The 17,773-nt window shown below is 47.5% G+C and overlaps 1 protein-coding gene across 3 annotated transcripts in view; it reads right to left on the bottom strand.

Moving 5' to 3' along the window:
* The window catches only part of PLA2G16 (phospholipase A2 group XVI), a 34,065-nt gene continuing 19,373 nt past the window's right edge, over positions 3,082 to 17,773 (bottom strand). For 2 of the 3 annotated variants that reach the window (XM_005660765.2, XM_005660766.3), the window contains exons 4-5: positions 17,273 to 17,541; positions 3,082 to 5,466 (exon numbers count right to left, since the gene is read on the bottom strand). In XM_005660765.2, the coding sequence (XP_005660822.2) occupies positions 5,365 to 5,466; positions 17,273 to 17,541 (371 nt within the window). In that variant the 3' untranslated portion in view covers positions 3,082 to 5,364. 3 annotated transcript variants of the gene reach the window in all.

The raw sequence follows: 17,773 nt of genomic DNA, 5'->3' as shown, positions 1-17,773 counted from the left end.
CAGGGATCGAACCCACAACCTCACAGTTCCTAGTCGGATTCGTTTCCGCTGCGCCATGACAAGAACGCCAAGTCATAGGACTTTATACTAAAAAGAGTAAATTTGACTATTTGTCAATTATTCCTCCATAAGCCTAATTTTTAACTGAATTTGAATACACACACAAACATGCATACATGTGTAACACACACCTGCGGAACAGCTGTTGTAATGGTTATATAACATGCCATCACATGCAAGTTATCTCTCTTATTTGGCAGTTCCCTGCTATTGAGTGGTTTCCAGGGTTTGGACATTTTCTTTATTTTTTTCTTTCTTTTTTTTATATTTTTTTTTTACAGCCACACCTGTAGCACATGGAAGTTCCTGGGCTATGTGTCAAATGGAAGCTTCAGCTGAAGCTTACGACACAGCCACAGCATATCCAAGCTGCATCCACAACCTATACCACAGGTTGCAGTAATACCGGATCCTTCACTCACTGAGCAAGGCCAGGGATCAAACCCGCATCCTCATGGATACTAGTCAGGTTGTTAACCCGCTGAGCCACAACGGGAACTCCTTGGGCATTTTCTTCAATGCCATGATGCTCCAGAAGGAAAGGGGGCCTGGTTCAGCACCTGGCCAAGCCATGCACCAGGGCCTCCCCCACATACTACCTCAATCCATCCCTCCACCCCCGGGAGGTAGGTTCTTACCTCCTCTGCAGAGGGTGGAGCCAAACTTAGCAAGGTCAGGTCACCTGTGCAAGTCACACGGTCAGTAAGGAGAAGACTCAAGATTCCAAACTGGGAGTTCCCATCGTGGCTCAGTAGTTAACAAACCCAACTTGCATCCATGTGGATGCAGGTTGGATCCCTGGCCTCGCTCAGTGGGTTAAGGATCCAGCGTTGCCGTGAGCTGTGGTATAGGCCGACAGCTGCACCTTGAATTTGACCCCTCGCCTGGGAACCTCCATATGCCGCAGGTTCGGCCCTAAAAAGACAAAAGCAAAAAAAAAAAAAAAAAAAGATTCCAAACTGATTCTGTCTAGTTGGGGGGCGCACACTCCTTTCCTCACGTTGTGCAGCCAGCTGTAAACTGTTTGAAGGAAGGCGCGGCCTCTCACCCTCCTGTGTCCTTTCAGGCCAATGAATACATGGGAGGTTGGACCCATGAAGGGACGCCTCCCCAGTACAGTGGGTTGGCTGGAACTGAACCCCACTCTCCAGTGGAATAAAGGTCAACAGTCTCTCCCCTCACTGCTCACGAAGACTAGCCTGGTCCGTACCCTGCAGGGAGAGCATAAGACATTCAGCAAATGCTGTCGAGTGCCCGTGCCAGGCGCTGAAGTGAGAACAAGCACATGATTGTGCAACTGTGGACACTCTCCGCCTCAACCCTGGTACGCCCACAGAGCACCAGCCTTACACACAGCCCTTTCCCACGTAGAAGGCCCAGTGCTCCCAGCCCAAGGGAGGAAGCTCAGTAAGGGCTCTGAGTCTTACTCTTGGTTCGGCCTGGGACAGAAAAACCAGAGACAGGCAGAGGGGGGCCCTCGTTGGGGAACATTCTAGAACCTGACCTACAAGGAGCCCCAGCCCAGTCCCCAGGCTCCCTCTGTTCATCACCTGCAGGAAGCAGAGAGGAGGGAGCTCTCCTTGCCCAGTAAAGCCCCTCTCTTTACTGGGGTGGCCAGGCTGGCGATGAGCTCTTCAGGGGACAAAGAAGAGAAGGAGAGGGTGTCCAGGAGACGGTGTGGTTGGGTGTGCAGCACGAGAGTGAGTCAGAACCATGTACATAAGCTGGGTGTGAGCACATTTTAGCATGGCGGGTGTGTGGGTCAGCAAGTGAGTCTCTGACTAAAATGCCTCCTCAAGGACCACCTGCCTCGTACCAGGCCCGAGGGATTCTTGTGAGTGATGGAGCTCTGACTTACAGAGCCCAACGTGCCAGACAAGGTGCTCAACACTTGACCCAGCGTATCCACTGGTTACTCACTCCACTGAGTAAGGACTGTCACGATCCCACTTGACGGATGAGAAGACTGAGTCTCAGGGAGGTTAAGCGACTTGCCACAGATCCTTATCTAGTGAGTAGAAGAGCAAGACTGGAACCTAAGTCTGAGGCCAGTGTTATGCCCCCCAGGATCCCAGAACATCCCAGGCAATCCCGGGGCCTCTCAAGCCTGGGCCGGGGATCCTGGGGTGAGGTTGGAGTCGGCAACAGGGCAACGCCTTTCTGGAGTTTGCGGGAAGAGGAGGTATGTTGCCCTGGTTACAATCAGAATGTGAGATAAGCCCTGGCCCAAGAGTTCTATTTCAGGAACACTCTGAGAACAGCCAGCATCCCATCTTCTCCTGACTCAGCTGAGCCAGCCACACCCTCGACCAGGGGGTTGAGCTGCTGTGGGGGCAGAGAGGCTGCCAGCCGACTGGATGTCTAGTGGGGAAAAGGTGGTTGAGAATACAGCCTTTGACTACAGGAGTCAAGATTCAACTTGGCCAGGAGTTCCCGTTGTGGCTCAGAAGGTTATGAACCCGACATAGTGTCCGTTAGGGTGCGGGTTCAATCCCCCACCTCACTCAGTGGATTAAGGATCCAGCGTTGCCGCCAGCTGCAGTGTAGGTCACAGATGTGGCTTGGATCTGGCTTTGTGGTGGCTGTGGCTCTGATTCAACCCCTAGCCACAGCCACAGCAACACCAAATCTGAGCCACATCTGCAACCTACACCACAGCTCACAGCAACCCCAGATCCTTAACCCACTAAGCAAGGCCAGGGATCGAACCCACATCCTCATGGATACCAGTTGGGTTCATAACCCTTGGAGCCACAATGGGAACTCCCTGTGGAGCATTTTCTAATACCAGCAACCAATTCTCTGACTTGCCAGACAACTAAATGGGTGTTCAACAACCTCAGAGCTTAAGCGCTCCGTTCCCCAAGTCTGCCATCCCCTCTACTTCAGAATCTTTCGCCATTTACCAGTCCCAGGCCACCTGTATTTCTGTCAAAGAGCTAAAAATCAGGGGTCCCCACAACCCCTCCTTAGGTTCAGTAATTTGCTAGAAAACAGCGCACAAAACTCAGGAAGACATAATTATGTTTACGGGTTTATTATAACAGATACAGCGCAGGAACAACTGAATGGAAGTGATGCACAGGGCAAGGCGCAGGGGCAGAGGGATGCAAGGAGCTTCTACGCCTCCTTTAGGCAGCTGCTCACTCTCCCAGTACCTCAATATGTTCACCACCTGGAGTTCCCGTCGTGGCACAGCAGAAGCGAATCTGCCTAGGAACTATGAGGTTGCGGGTTCGATCCCTGGCCCATGGAAGAGTCCATGTTTAGGACAGTTTACCCATGCCCTCAATTTTTCTCCTTGATGACATTAACCTTTTTTTTTTTTTTCTTTTTAGGGCTGCGCCCACGGCATATGGAAGTTCCCAGGCTAGGGGTCTAATCGGAGCTGTAGCTGCCGGCCACAGCCACAGCCACACGGGATCTGAGCCACATCTGCGACCTACACCACAGCTCACTGGCAATGCTGGCTCTTTTCACCCACTGAGCAAGGCCAGGGATCAAACCTGCATCCTCAAGGATGCTAGTGAGATTCGTTTCCGCTGAACCATGACGGACACACCTCCATATTTTTAACTTCAGTTTTTGTGTCTTTTTACTTCAGTTGTACCTGCTGCAAACACTCTTCCCTGGATGAGTTTTCTAATCCAGTGTAATGTTTGTCTTTTACTTGGTGAGTTTAGTCCATTTATATTTATACTCATAACCAAAATATTTGGAATTAGTTCTTTGATCTTATTGGATTATTTCTATACATCTCATTTTTTTCGTACATAATGTTTGTTTTTCAGCTGAACTGGGTGTTTTTGTTTTGCTTTCTTGTGTTTATTTTTCCTCCTTCCTTTTTTCTCCACAGATAGTTTGGAGATTTATACTCCACGTGTCCACATCACCTTATGCCACCTGAGAGAAGGGACTTTAAGAGGACCCGCCCTTTAAGTTTTGCCTGTGTCCCTTGGGTTTGGGGGAGCATGAGATGTTACCTCAATAGAGCTGAGACAAAAAGAAAGAAAACCACGCTGGGAGACAACTATTCTTATATCAACACTAGAGCATGAATACGCATATGTCTATCCTGGACCAGATGTGAGCCAAGCAGGAAGGAGCTGGCAAGGAGCTATCTGTACGTCCTGTCCAGAATTCCAACAGCTAGGTGGTGCCCAGAAAGCCAGAGCTAAAGAAGGAAACATTTGCAACCAGATGGAGGAGAAGACTTGTCCTGTGGAGGGAAGAACCACTAGCCCCAGCAAAGTATTTCTGAGCAACCCATTTCAGAGAAATGGTCATTCTGAACACCTGACAAGCCCAGCGAGCAACAGCAGCAGATGCCAAAGGACCAACAATAAATGGTTGTGCCTTCTCCCCCAACCCCTCCCCGTGAGGGCTCGGTAACCGGGAGACCAGTCAAGGACCAGCCACACCACCTCCCTACCCCATAAAGTCTGAGGCAACCTTGTACCATGTGACCTGGCCCCCGCTGATTGGCTTAGTGGGGCCACCTGACCCAGTGGCAGCCAATCAGCTGGTAGGCTGAGCTAAGTGCCGGGAGCTGAGCCAATCAGGTTCTCTCTCAGTCGCGTGCCCTGGGAGCAGCTCACAGACGAATATGGCCTTGATCACACGTGGGAAGATAAACCGCAAGAGCAGTGTGGGATCAGAGAGTTGGGGGTGGTGACAAGCCCACATGGAGAGGATGCGAGATGGCTGTGGGACGGAAACGATAAGGAAGAGGAAAGCTGTGGAGAGGAGAGGGAGGGAATTTGGAACAAGATGGGCAGGATTTCCTAATGTTTTGGTTCGGTCTGAACTCCACTGAACAGCCACAGGCTCCAGCCGCTGGGTCCTGGAAGCCAGCCTGGGTCTAGTTCCAGGTCAAGGGTGCCGGATGTCTGATGGTTCCTGTTCCTGTATATCAATCAGGTCTGTCTGTCTGCCTTGCTGCCCATCTGTATCCTCACAACCAGACATGCCCATGACTTGAGATAACCGGAGTTAGACTCTGTTTGCTACGTGGAAAGAACGCAGCCCACAGAGAGAAGGTGAGAGAAAAATCTCCGAAGGTCCAGAGCGCAACCTGTCATCACCGGGAACAGAGCCTCGCTGTACCCGCAACAGACTTCACTCCAGCCAGTTCTTGCTGCAGTTTTCCCAGTAAAATCCTCCCTTCTTGGACTTTATTTTATTCGGTGAAAATAAACCTCATTATAAAACAGAATGAAAGCTACAAACCAAACCTCAAACCCTCTAGCAAAACGAGACCCCCTTAATGTATAAAGTCTCGGCTGACAGGACAGCCCTTTCCACTCATTGCTTTTGCCGCTTGTTTCTGGAGAGCATGACGCCAATGAAGCTCACAGCAGCCAGGCCCACTCCTGCGATGCCAGCTGCCACGATGGCATCTCTGACCTGCAAGAGAGAGGAGGGTGGATAAGACTCTATGTGAGGAATCTGAGTACAGGCTGTCCATTCAGCAAGAACATTCACTCAGGGAGCCTCCCATGTGCCCCTTAGCCTCCCTGGCAAACTCAGGCGTCAACAAATACTGGCAGGGAAATGGGGAGAAGAGGGCTGGCTGGGGAAAGAACGGGTGGATGGGGCCAGCTGGCCAACCAGCGACGACAATGGGCTTGAAGAAGGAAACTCACTTCACCCCTTGAGTATTTAAAGCACATGACTCTCCAGAGGTTGGCTGTGGGAAGGACTGGGAGATGAAGCCAGATGGTTGAAATCCTGGCTGGCCACCAGGGAGGTCTTGAAACAAGTGCAAAGTTCTTTTTTTTTTTTTTTTTCCTTCTTTTTTTTCTTTTCTTTTCTCTCTCTCTTTTTTTTTTTTTTTTTTTTTTTTTTTTTTTTTTATTTTTACAGCCACACATGCAGCATATGGAAGTTTCCAGGCTAGGGGTTGAATTGGAGCTGCAGCCGCAGGCCTCCACCACAGCCACAGCAACACAGAGCCCCAACCTGCAACCTATGCCAAAGCATGTAACAACGCCAGATCATTTACCCGCTGTGCAAAGCCAGGGATCAAACCCGCATCCTTATAGACGGACACGGTTCTTAACCCTGTGAGCCACAATGGGAACTCCTCAAGTGGGAAGTTGAAGAGGAATTGCTGTTGAATAGTCAGTGAACTGTGACCTCCAAGAGGGCCAAGATCTCACTTGTCTCCATCTTCACTGTGTCCCCAGCACCCAGTCCTGCCAGGCCCAGGGGTGCCCTTTAAATAACTACGAAGGGTAATGATGGTACGCTTTAAATGAGGAGGCTATCTGACTTATATTGTTTGTACTGGGGAAAAAAAACTGTTGCAAAAGTAAGACTAAGTTTCAGGGTAAAAGTTGAACATGTGTCAAAGTTCACTCCTTGAAATCCAACTAAAAGTTTTTTTATTTATTTTATTATTATTATTTTTTTTTTTTTTTTTTTGCTATTTCTTGGGCCGCTCCCGTGGCATATGGAGGTTCCCAGGCTAGGGGTTGAATCGGAGCTGTAGCCACCGACCTACGCCAAAGCCACAGCAACGCGGGATCCGAGCCGCATCTGCGACCTACACCACAGCTCACAGCAACGCCAGATCGTTAACCCACTGAGCAAGGGCAGGGACCGAACCCGCAACCTCATGGTTCCTAGTCGGATTCGTTAACCACTGCGCCACCACGGGAACTCCCAACTAAAAGTTAAGTAACGCATTTGTTTTAGGCATAATTCGACTAGGACCGAACTGCTACGGCAGCCGTGGGAAAAGCTGAGGATCAATCCTAATTATGCAGCCTTGAAAAAGACCACCCATTGGCATCAAGGGACCTCTGGAAGTGGGTGAAAGAGAGAGTTGGGTCCCTGGGCCCCTCACAGCCACAGTGAAAGTCACAAGATCTGGGGGTCTGGAAGCCTTGAAGCATGTGTGGGTATCGTACCACCAACAAAGGATTGAGAGGCCGAAAACATGCTCAATGGAGGCTCTTGGCCCATCCTTCTCTGCTCCCAGAACAACAGGAATGGGAGTTCCCATTGTGGCTCAGCAGGTTACAAACCCGACTAGTATCCATGAGGATGTGGGTTCAATCCCTGGCCTCGCTCAGGGTTAAAGAATCTAGCCACAGTGGCTGTGGCTATGGCGTAAGCCAGCAGCTGATCTCCAATTGGACCCCTAGCCTGGGAACGTCCATGTGCCACAGGTACGGCCCTTTAAAAAAAAAAAAACTCGAAAGGCAAGATGATGAGGAAGCCATTCTATCATGGAGGCAAGGACTGCAGGCAGTTTTGGGAAGACAAACAATTACGCATTCTAGGAGTTCCCGTCATGGCTCAGTGGTTAACAAATCCAACTAGGAACCATGAGGTTGCAGGTTGGATCCCTGGCCTCGCGCAGTGGGTTAAGGATCCGGCGTTGCCGGGAGCTGTGTTGTGGGTCACAGACATGGCTCTGATCCCAAGTTGCTGTGGCTACAGCTCCAATTAGATCCCTAGCCTGGGAACCTCCATATGCCGTAGGTGCGGCCCTAGAAAAGACAAAAATACAAAAAAAAAAAAAAAAAAAAAAAAGGCATTCTAGTAAATAGCCACAAGAAAATGCTGCCAATCCATTATACAGATAACCATGTTGGCACGGATGTAACAGAAGCAACTGACTGCTGTTCTGATAGCTTGGCTTTGTCCAGTGATGGGTGATTGAGTTGAGGGAACACACACACACACACACACACACACACACACACACACACACACAGCTCAGATTCAGTCATCACTTTGTTTGCCACATTCCCTTCTACCTTTGACCTCTGATCTTCAATCTGGTTGAGTTTTTGTTTTTTGGCCACGCCCTCAGCATGTGGAAGTTCCCAGGCCAAGGAACTGCGCCACAGCAACGACCCAAACTGCTGCAATGACAATGCTGGACCCTTAACCTGCCGCACCACCAGGGAACTCCTTCAAATCTGATTTATCTCAAGTGCCTAAGAGTGCACTCAGCATTGCTGTCCATGTTTCAGATTTCAAGGATTTGTCTACTTTTAATAAGTTTTTAAAAATTGGATTTAGTATAGCCTGCTCTTCCTTCATCTCAGAATTCAAGTAGTTTGGATGTACACAACACTTCATAAGTAACACTTCATATACAACTCACCAAACTGAAACACCGTAGCCATGGATTTGAGCTTCATCAAAACACAGTAGCCATGGATTTGAGCTTCACCAATGTGAGAGCTTCAGATGAAGTGCAGATAAAAAGCCCCTATTAGTAGAGTTCCTACTGTGGCTCAGCAGGTTAAGAACCTGACATAGTATCTGTGAGGACACTGGTTTGATCCCTGGCCTCACTCAGTGGGCTAAGGATCTAGCCTTGCCGCAAGCTGAGGTGTAAGCCACAGATGCAGCTCGGATCAGGCAACACTTGATCCTTAACCCACTGAGCGAGGCCTGGGATCAAACCTGTGCCCTCGGGATACTAATCAGATTCGTTTCCTCTGAGCCACACGGGAACTCCTGCCCAGGCTTATCTGAGCCATAAATGTGTCCAGCATAGCCATGTGAAATGCCAGGAAATACACCAGTGTAACTAACATCAGGAGGTACCCAGAACTGGTGTCCCTGGTAGCAGAACGCAGAACGCATGATGACAAAAATCTGAACGAAGCTACTGATCTAAGGTTTGACTTTAGACTTTGCTGTGAAATTAAAGGTATTGAGGGTTGGCTTTGTGGCAGCTGTGCTTCTGTCAGTTTCTTGCTAGGGAACCTGCATAAAATCACTTGCATCTGCTGTTTTCCTTGCTAAGCTATGTGTCCAGGTGGGAGAAATGGGGTGCAGATAATGGAGTAAGAACAAGAAGTCCCCAGTTCTTTACAGAACTTCATAGTGTGAGAAGAAATGCTGAGGCAGCAGCCCAGTCACACAAAAGATACTTTGTCAAGGAAAACAACAATAGGCCCATTGTGCTCAGGCTTTGTACTGAGTCAGAGTGTGCAATTCAATACAAGAAATGGTATCCAGCTAGTCCTGGGAGTGCAGACTTCCTAGAAGGAACCATCAGCCTGGGAGAGACGGTGCTACCTACAGATGCCGCTGATGACTGCCTTGCTGCAAGGCTGATGGGTCCCGCCCAGCCACTGTGCTGGTATTACAAGAGTTCTGGTCCTGAAAAAGGACTACAGGGTGTGCATGAGAGGCCTTCAATCAGGAGATCATGAAACAAAAAACATCTCCCTCCTTAGAAATGCTAAGAAATCTGTCTTTTTTTTAAAGTGGGAAAACTGAGGGGTTCCCATCGTGGCGCAGCAGGAACGAATCCGACTAGGAACCATGGGGTTGCAGGTTCAATCCCTGGCCTCGCTCAGTGGGTTAAGGATCCGGCGTTGCTGTGCACTGTGGTGTAGGCCAGCAGCTGTAGCTCCAATTAGACCCCTAGCCTGGGAACGTCCATATGCCGTGGGTGCGGCCCTAAAAAGCTAAATAAATAAATAAATATTAAAAATCATTGCAATTCTCCCTTAATAAAAAAGAATTAAAAAAATAAAGTGAGAAAGCTGAAGTCCTTTGGGGGTGGTACTCTTTTTAGGGCCACACCCAAAGCATATGGAGGTTCCCGGGCTAGGGGTCAAATCGGAGCTACAGCTGTGGGCATACGCCACAGCCACAGCAATGCAGGATCCAAGCCACATCTGCAACCTACACCACAGCTCACGGCAATGCCAGATCCTTAACCCACTGAGCGAGGCCAGGGAGCGAACTCTCGTGGGCAGAAGTCAGGTTTGTCAACTGCCGAGCCACAACGGGAACGTCAGAAAACTGAAACACTATCAGACTGCAGACAGTTAACTGCTTTATGCTACATGGCACCTCTGAGTTAAGCCCTAGAATTGTTTTATTTCTAGGAAAAAGAAAATAATTTTTATTTTTAATGATTTGTATTTTTTCCATTATAGTTGGTTAACAGGAAAAAGAAAATTCTAATGTGCTTTCTTCACCTTCAGGAATGTTCTAAGTGGATATAAGAAGAGTAGTGTTATTTAGAAAGCAATTGAATTTAGACCATGAGAGATTACAAAGTAAGAACAGTTATGAGGAGTTCCTGTTGTGGCTCAGTGGTAACGAACCAGACTAGTATTCATGAGCAGGCGGGTTCCATCCCTGTCTTTGCTCAGTGGGTTAAGCATCTGGGGTTGCCATGAGCTGTGATGTAGGCTTGCGACACACCCAGATCTGGCATTGCTGTGGCCTAGGCCATGGGCCAGCAGCTGCAGCTTCGATTCGACCCCTAGCCTGGGAATTTGCATATGCTACGGGTGTGGCCCAAAAAAGAACTGTTATAAAATATTCATACAGGGAGTTCCCGTTGTGGCACAGTGGTTAACGAATCTGACTAGGAACCATGAGGTTGCAGTTTCGATCCCTGCCCTTGCTCAGTGGGTTAACGATCCGGCGTTGCCATGAGCTGTGGTGTAGGTCGCAGACGTGGCTCGGATCCTGCGTTGCTGTGGCTCTGGCGTAGGTTGGCTATAGCTCCGATTCGACCCCTAGCCTGGGAACCTCCATATGCCGCAGGAGCGGCCCAAGAAATTGCAAAAAGACAAAAAAAAAAAAAAAAAAAAAATTTGGTTTTGGAGTTCCTGCTATGGCATAATGGGTGTTGTCTCTGCAGCGCCAGGATACAGTTACAATCCCTGGCCCAGTGCTGTGGGTTAAGGGATCTGGCGTTGTAGCAGGTGTGGCATAGGCCACGGCTGTGGCTGGGGTCTGACTGAGCTCTGGCTTCAGAGCTTCCATAGGCCACAGAGCAGCCAAAAAAGAAACTTGACTTTAATATTTACAGTAATTTAAAAACAGTACCCTGCAATTTGTCCAGGCTTATGTAATAATACACCTTGGCCACCTCTTCCATTTCTATTTGTCTTACTGTTTTATCTGACACAGGGTAGAATTCAGCATGAGTGTAGCTCTTAGGTGCCTTTTTTGGTGTGTTTTATATTTACTTATTTTCTTTTATTAAAGTATAGTTGCTGCTATCAGAACATATAAGGATTTTCTTTTCTCCCCTAGAAGAATGTGTATAGTTCAATTCCCAGGTCTGAGATTTAAATATGTTTGTAATTCTTGTGGTCATATTTTTGTTTTATTACTTCCTCATACTTATGAATTTTTCCATGTCTTAAGTCTTTTGATTTTAGCTTTATAAAATCATCCACTTGTCCCAAATGACTGCGGCTTTTTTTCATGCTATGGCTTCACTAGCCTTAGTTTAATAAACTGAATGTTTGGATTCCTCAAAAAATAAAAAATAAAAAATAAAATACATTAAAAAATAAAAATAAAGTATAGTTGCTTTACAATGTTGTACCAGTTTCTGCCATATAACAGTGACTCGGTTATTTATGTATCTATACATGCACACATGCTATTTTTTTGTTGTTGTTGTCTTTTGTCTTTTTTTTGTTGTTGTTGTTGTTGTTGTTGCTATTTCTTGGGCCGCTCCCGCGGCATATGGAGGTTCCCAGGCTAGGGGTTGAATCGGAGCTGTAGCCACCGGCCTACGCCAGAGCCACAGCAACGAGGGATCCGAGCCGCATCTGCAACCTACACCACAGCTCACGGCAACGCCAGATCATTAACCCACTGAGCAAGGGCAGGGACCGAACCCGCAACCTCATGGTTCCTAGTCGGATTCGTTAACCACTGCGCCACGACGGGAACTCCACACATGCTTTTTTTTAATCTTCTTTTCCACCATGGGCTAGCCGGGGAGACTGCATATAGTTCCCTATGCTGTACAGCAGGACCTGTCACTTATCCTCGTTGCCTTTTTTCAAGTACTATTCAGTACGAAGGCTTATTTACAAAGCTTACGAAGTGTACACTTTTTTGGAGCCTGAGTATTTTTAGACAGGTAGGTGGAAAATAGGAGATTCTTTTTTTAGAATACTCTGGGGCATGTAAAACACAAACTACATTTTCATTTAAATCCATGGCTTCCCTCTAACTGGGGAGTTAGATGAGTCACACATATTCTGCAGAAGGAAAATTCAGTCTGCTTCAAAGAGCTGAACACAGGGAGTTCCTGTCATGACTCAGTGCAAACGAATCAGACTAGCATCCATGAGGATGCAGGTTCAATTGCTGGCCTCCCTCAGTGGGTTAAGGATCCGGCGTTGCTATGAGCTGTGGTATAGGTCAAAGTGCGGCTCGGATCTGGAGTTGCCTGGGCTGTGGTGTAGGTCAGCAGCTAAGGCTCCGATTGGACCCCTAGCCTGGGAACTTGCATAGGCCACAGGTGCAACCCTAAAAAAAGGCAGAAAGACTTATCTTCATTGTCAATGGCCCAAAATGTCAACAGTGCTGAGGCTGAGAAACCCTCAGGCCAAGAAATGAAAGAGGAACTCTTTGGGACCAGTAGAGATGGTACCTCTTTTTGTTTCGTAGTATGTTCCGGCTTCATTTTCTGTAAGGGGGAGTCCAGGAGAATTGTTGGTGCTGTTATTGTGGTTGTGCTGTCAAGGTTTTGCCTCTTAGGGGTGGATGGTTAGTGCATCGGGCTAAAGCCTCCGGAAGAGAAATGTGATGTGGCCAATTTGTGTTGTTTCATTTTGCAAGAAGTGTTGAATTTCATGTTCGTAGGAGTAAGTGATAGAAAATATTTCTTGGTTATTTCACGATCTCAAGATTTAGAATTGTATTCAAATGTTCTAAGTATTATTTGTGCATACTGACATATGTATTTTATTAAATTATGTTTCAATTTTGATTAAAACCAAATGTTCTACTTATATATGAACTTGTGAATCTGTCCTTTAGTCAATTAATAATCACTAAAGAACTAAAAATGAGATGACACAACATTGTAAATCAACCATACGTCAATAAGAATTTGTTTAAAACCTAGGTATGATAAAAGTATTATCCTTTTAAAAAATGAGTGTATTCCCGCTGTGGCGCACCGGGTTAAGAATCAGACTGCAGTGTGTCAGGAAGCTGTGGAGGCAAGGATTAAGGGATCCAGTGTTACAGCCACAGCTTGGATTCGGTCCCTAGCCTGGGAATTTCCACATGCCACAGGTGCAGCTGAAAAAGAAAAAAAAAAAAAGAGATGGGTAGGAGATATTTTATAAATCTACCAAATCTTCCTAATGTAGCACGCTAAATTTCATAAAGTATTTATCACTTCCCAAGTCTGGACAGTAATCTCTATTTGGAGTTTCTTGATCTATGAGAATATGGACATTTACCTGAAGTAGAAGCCAGGTGTAATAAGACCCTCAATTGTTATGCAATATCACCAGGGATGAAATCAGATTTATTTAGCCTAACCTTCTCTTTTTTATCATCACTGCTACTTTTTTTAAAAACTTCTATTAAATACATGTCTACCAATAGAAATTCCCATCTTGGCACATCAGAAACGAATCCAACTAGGAACCATGAGGATGCGGGTTCGATCCCTGGCCTCACTCAGTGGGTTAAGATGCAGTGTTGCTGTGAGCTGTGGTGTAGGTCGCAGACCCAGCTCGGATCTGGCATTGCTGTGGCTCTGGCGTAGGCCAGCAGCTGTAGCTCCAATTAGACCCCCAGCCTGGGAACCTCCATATGCCTCAGGTGCGGCCCTAAAAAGACAAAAGACAAAAAAAGCACATATCTACCAATAAATAATAGTTTTCTAATTTAGCAAGAGAAGTGGAAAACAGGAGAGAGAAGACAAGAAAATCAGAGGAGCAGTCTGGGAGTACAATCTCAAAATAACCAAGTTCCAAAATAAGAGAAGAGAAAATGGAAATTTTCCCAGAGCTTTTGAAGGAATAGGGTTTCCAGAATGAAAAGAGTCATCAAGTATCCCACACAATTCATGAAAACAGATCCACACGAAGCAGATAGTGAAATTTCAATATGAAATTTCAGAACACAGAAGATAAAAAGAGATGATTCTATAAGCTTCCAGAAAGATAAAATAGGTCACATACAAAGGATCAAAAATTAGGACCAATTCGGACTTCTGGACAGCAATAGCATAAACTAGATTTCAATAGAGCAATACCTTCAATTTTTTTTTTCTTTTTCAGCTGCCCCTGTGGCACATGGAAGATCCCTGGCCAGGGCTGAATCCAAGCCGGAGTTTCGTCCTATACCATAGCTGCAGCAACTCTGGATTCTTAACCCACTGCCCGGGGCCAGGTACAGAACCAGTATCAATAACCCACTGTGCCACAGCAAGAACTCCCAAATTTTAGAGAAAAAAATTATTTTCAGCCTAGAATTCAGCCAAACTATCAATCAAATATGAGGATAAAATGAAGACCTGAAAAACAGGCATGAAAGTTCTTTTGAAAATGCCTTCTAGGGGAGTTCCCGTCGTGGCTCAGTGGGTGAAGGATCTGGTGTTGCCATGAGCTGTGTTGTAGACTGCAGACTCGGTTTGGATCCCGCGTTGCTATGGCTCTGACGTAGGCCGGCGGCTATGGCTTGGACCCCTAGCCTGGGAACTTCCATATGCCTTGGGAGCAGCCCAAGAAATGGCAAAAAGACCAAAAAAAAAAAAAAAAAAATGCATTCTAGAGCTCCTGCTGTGGTGCAACAGGATCAGCGGCATCTTGGGAGCACTGGGTGACAGGTTCAGTTTCCATCCTGGCACAAAGGTTAAGGATCTGGGGTTGGCACAGCTGCGACTTAGGTCAGGACCACGGCTTGGATTTGATCCCTGACCTGGGAGCTCCATGTGTCTTGGGGCGGCCAAAAATGTGAAAAATAAAAAATAACATAAAATAAAATGCATCCTTTCTCAATAATCAATTACAGGTGGTATTCCACCAAAACAAGGGAGCCACCCAAGAAAGAGAAAGATGTGAGCTAATGAGGATAAAAGCGCCAATGCAGGCGAGATCTAGGATGCTAGTAAAGAGAGAACCCAGGCTGAGGAGCACGCATCAAATGTGACTCAAGTGTTTTGAAGGCTATTATCCCCAGTAGATATATGTGCTAAATGCCATCATCCCCCAGGTGCCTTCTTGTGGCATCACCTTTGTAACCTGAGTAATGAGCTTCCTCTCGTGACCCTGCCCACTGACTTTCCCAGATGGAGGTTCCTATACACTGTCAGGGAAGCTGAAACCAGACTGTGACCCAGAGACTCTGGGACTCTTTGCTGGCAGTCTTACCCCCTCCTTACCTACCTAGGCATCTTCTTGCTAATTCTCAATTTTTATAGCAATCACCTTTCACAATCATATATATATATTTATATATACATATATGTAAATATATGTTACATATACATATATTTGTATACATTTTAATATATGTGCATATGTATTGAATAATAACAACACAATTGATTGAAGATAAAAAACAAGAGACCACCCATTGGAAGACATCAACTATCCCATCACGGAGAGTAGGACAAACTGACCCATACGGAGGTCAGCGTAGTAAACACAGCTGGTTATCAGCAGCACGAGGGAAGCTGAGTATGGCCTTTGAGAGGGTGGTGACGCCTCCCCATCAGGTCACAGACAGGCCAGTGGACCAGACACTGGGTGAACCAAGAAAAAGAATGAAGATGAAGACAATTACGACGACTTCTCCTATTACAATTTATTAAGTGCCTTTTCTGAGTTGCCATCTGCGAAGCATAAAGATGCTCTGAGTTCCCGTCGTGGCTCAGTGGTTAAGGAATCCGACTAGGAACCATGAGGTTGCGGGTTTGATCCCTGGCCTTGCTCAGTGGGTTAACGATCTGGCGTTGCTGTGGCTGTGGTGTAGGCTGGCAGCAACAGCTCTGATTAGACCCCTAGCCTGGGAACCTCCATATGCCGCAGGAGCGGCCCAAGAAATGGCAAAAAGACCACAAAAAAAAAAAAAAATGCTCTTATTTAATTCCCACAGTACCCCTCCAAGATCAGCATTATCACCTGTACTTTACCAAGGGTTAGAGAACTTGAATAAATCTCCCAAGGTCATAAAGCTGGCAAAAGGCGGAGCCTCGATGCAGCCCAGGTTCACCTGACACCTGGAGCCGTGCTCTCGACCACCACACTGACCAAAGAAGGAGAGACCAGGGAGTTCCCGTCGTGGCGCATCGGAAACAAATCCCACTAAGAACCATGGGGTTGCGGGTTCGATCCCTGGCCTTGCTCATTGGGTTAAGGATCCGACGTTGCCATGAGCTGTGGTGTAGGTCACAGAGGCACCTCGGATCCTGTGTTGTTGTGGCTCTGGCGTAGGCTGGAGTCTACAGCTCCTATTGGACCCCTAGCCTGGGAACCTCCATATGCCGCGGGTGCAACCCTAAAACGCCAAAAAAATAAGAGAGACCAGATCTCGAAAAATAAGAAAGTAATGAAAATGAACAACCTGACAGATCTTAACCCTTAACCTCATTGTTCACTGAGAGAAAAAAAAAAAAATCATACTCTTTTGCATCAATAGGGCATCTAAGAACTTTTCCAAACAGTATTCTCACAAATTATTTATATATAACATATAAATTATTTATATGTCATATATAAATATATATCACATAATATATAACATGTTATATATTATCCACACACACACACTCACACACACACAGAAATGGAGGGAAGGAAGCAAGAGAAAATGGGAAGAAAGTTAGCTACCCAGGAGAAAAAAGATTCAAAAGAGAGGCCATGGGCAAAATCAACTAATTAAATAAACAAACCTGCACCCCCCAGGGGCCTCCCGGACGGCCCCTTGGGTTACAGCAGGGCTGAGCGCAGTGATCTTTATAATCATGAAAAGCCCTGCCAGACAGACCTGGGCTTCAAATCCCACCTCTGCTATTTATTAGTCCAGTCGCAGGCCACTCTCAGGAAAAGAGACAACGCAGTTTTGTTTGAGGAAATGAATGGCCATCGACAAGGCACGTAAGCCCGGTGAGCCTCAGTTTCTGCATCTGTAAAGCGGGATAATGACACCTGCCCCTGGGGCTGTGGGACGGGACCATCTCAGGACCTGGCAGCCAGGGAGGGCTGGACAACCCGGCTGGCGGTGATGGCTGCGCTCACGCCCTCGCCAAGGCCCGGCACCCCAGTGGCCTGCAGCACCCACCCCCACCCCCCGCAGCCCCACCCCCCGGACATCCTCCAGGGCAGGGACTTGTTCTGCTAGTCCCTCTGGGTTTTGCCCGTCTCCACCCAGCCCAGCCCACACCGATGTCCAGGTCGCTTGAGGAAATGGCCAGGTTCCCAGGGACGCGGACACGTCCCGCACACACCTGGTCGCTGCGGGCGACCCCGTAGCGCAGCTCGTTGACAAAGTGCTCGCAGTTCTCGCTGGTCAGCTTGTAGAGAACCTCCTGGCCCACCAGCTCCTCCGCCCGCTGGACGATTTTGCTGGGAGGCAGCGGTGAGTACTTGCCATCATGCTTGTTGTTGACCTGGTACCGGTCTCGCCCCGCCACCTCGTACAGCAGTTCCTTCTTCACCAGGGCCTTGTCGGTCAGCGCGGACATGAGGCTGGCCGCGCCAGCTCCCGCAATTTCGCCTGTGGATTCAGGATGAGAAACAGAGGGATTAGCCCTGGGGAGGCCCACAGGGGCTCAGAGGGGCCCCCGGCCTGGCATCCAACCTTCCACCTTGTACCATCCATAAGGGGATGAGCAGATGTGGAAGGGTCAGAGCTGTGTGGCTTTGAATAAGGCACTTGTGGTCTCTGGGCCCTGGTTTCCGAATCCAAGATGAGGAGGAGTGGCGTTCTATGATTTGTTGTGATTTTT

The sequence above is a fragment of the Sus scrofa genome, chromosome 2 (genome assembly GCF_000003025.6).
Source record: "Sus scrofa isolate TJ Tabasco breed Duroc chromosome 2, Sscrofa11.1, whole genome shotgun sequence".
Taxonomy (NCBI): Eukaryota; Metazoa; Chordata; class Mammalia; order Artiodactyla; family Suidae; genus Sus; species Sus scrofa.
This window is presented reverse-complemented; position numbering and strand designations above follow the sequence as displayed.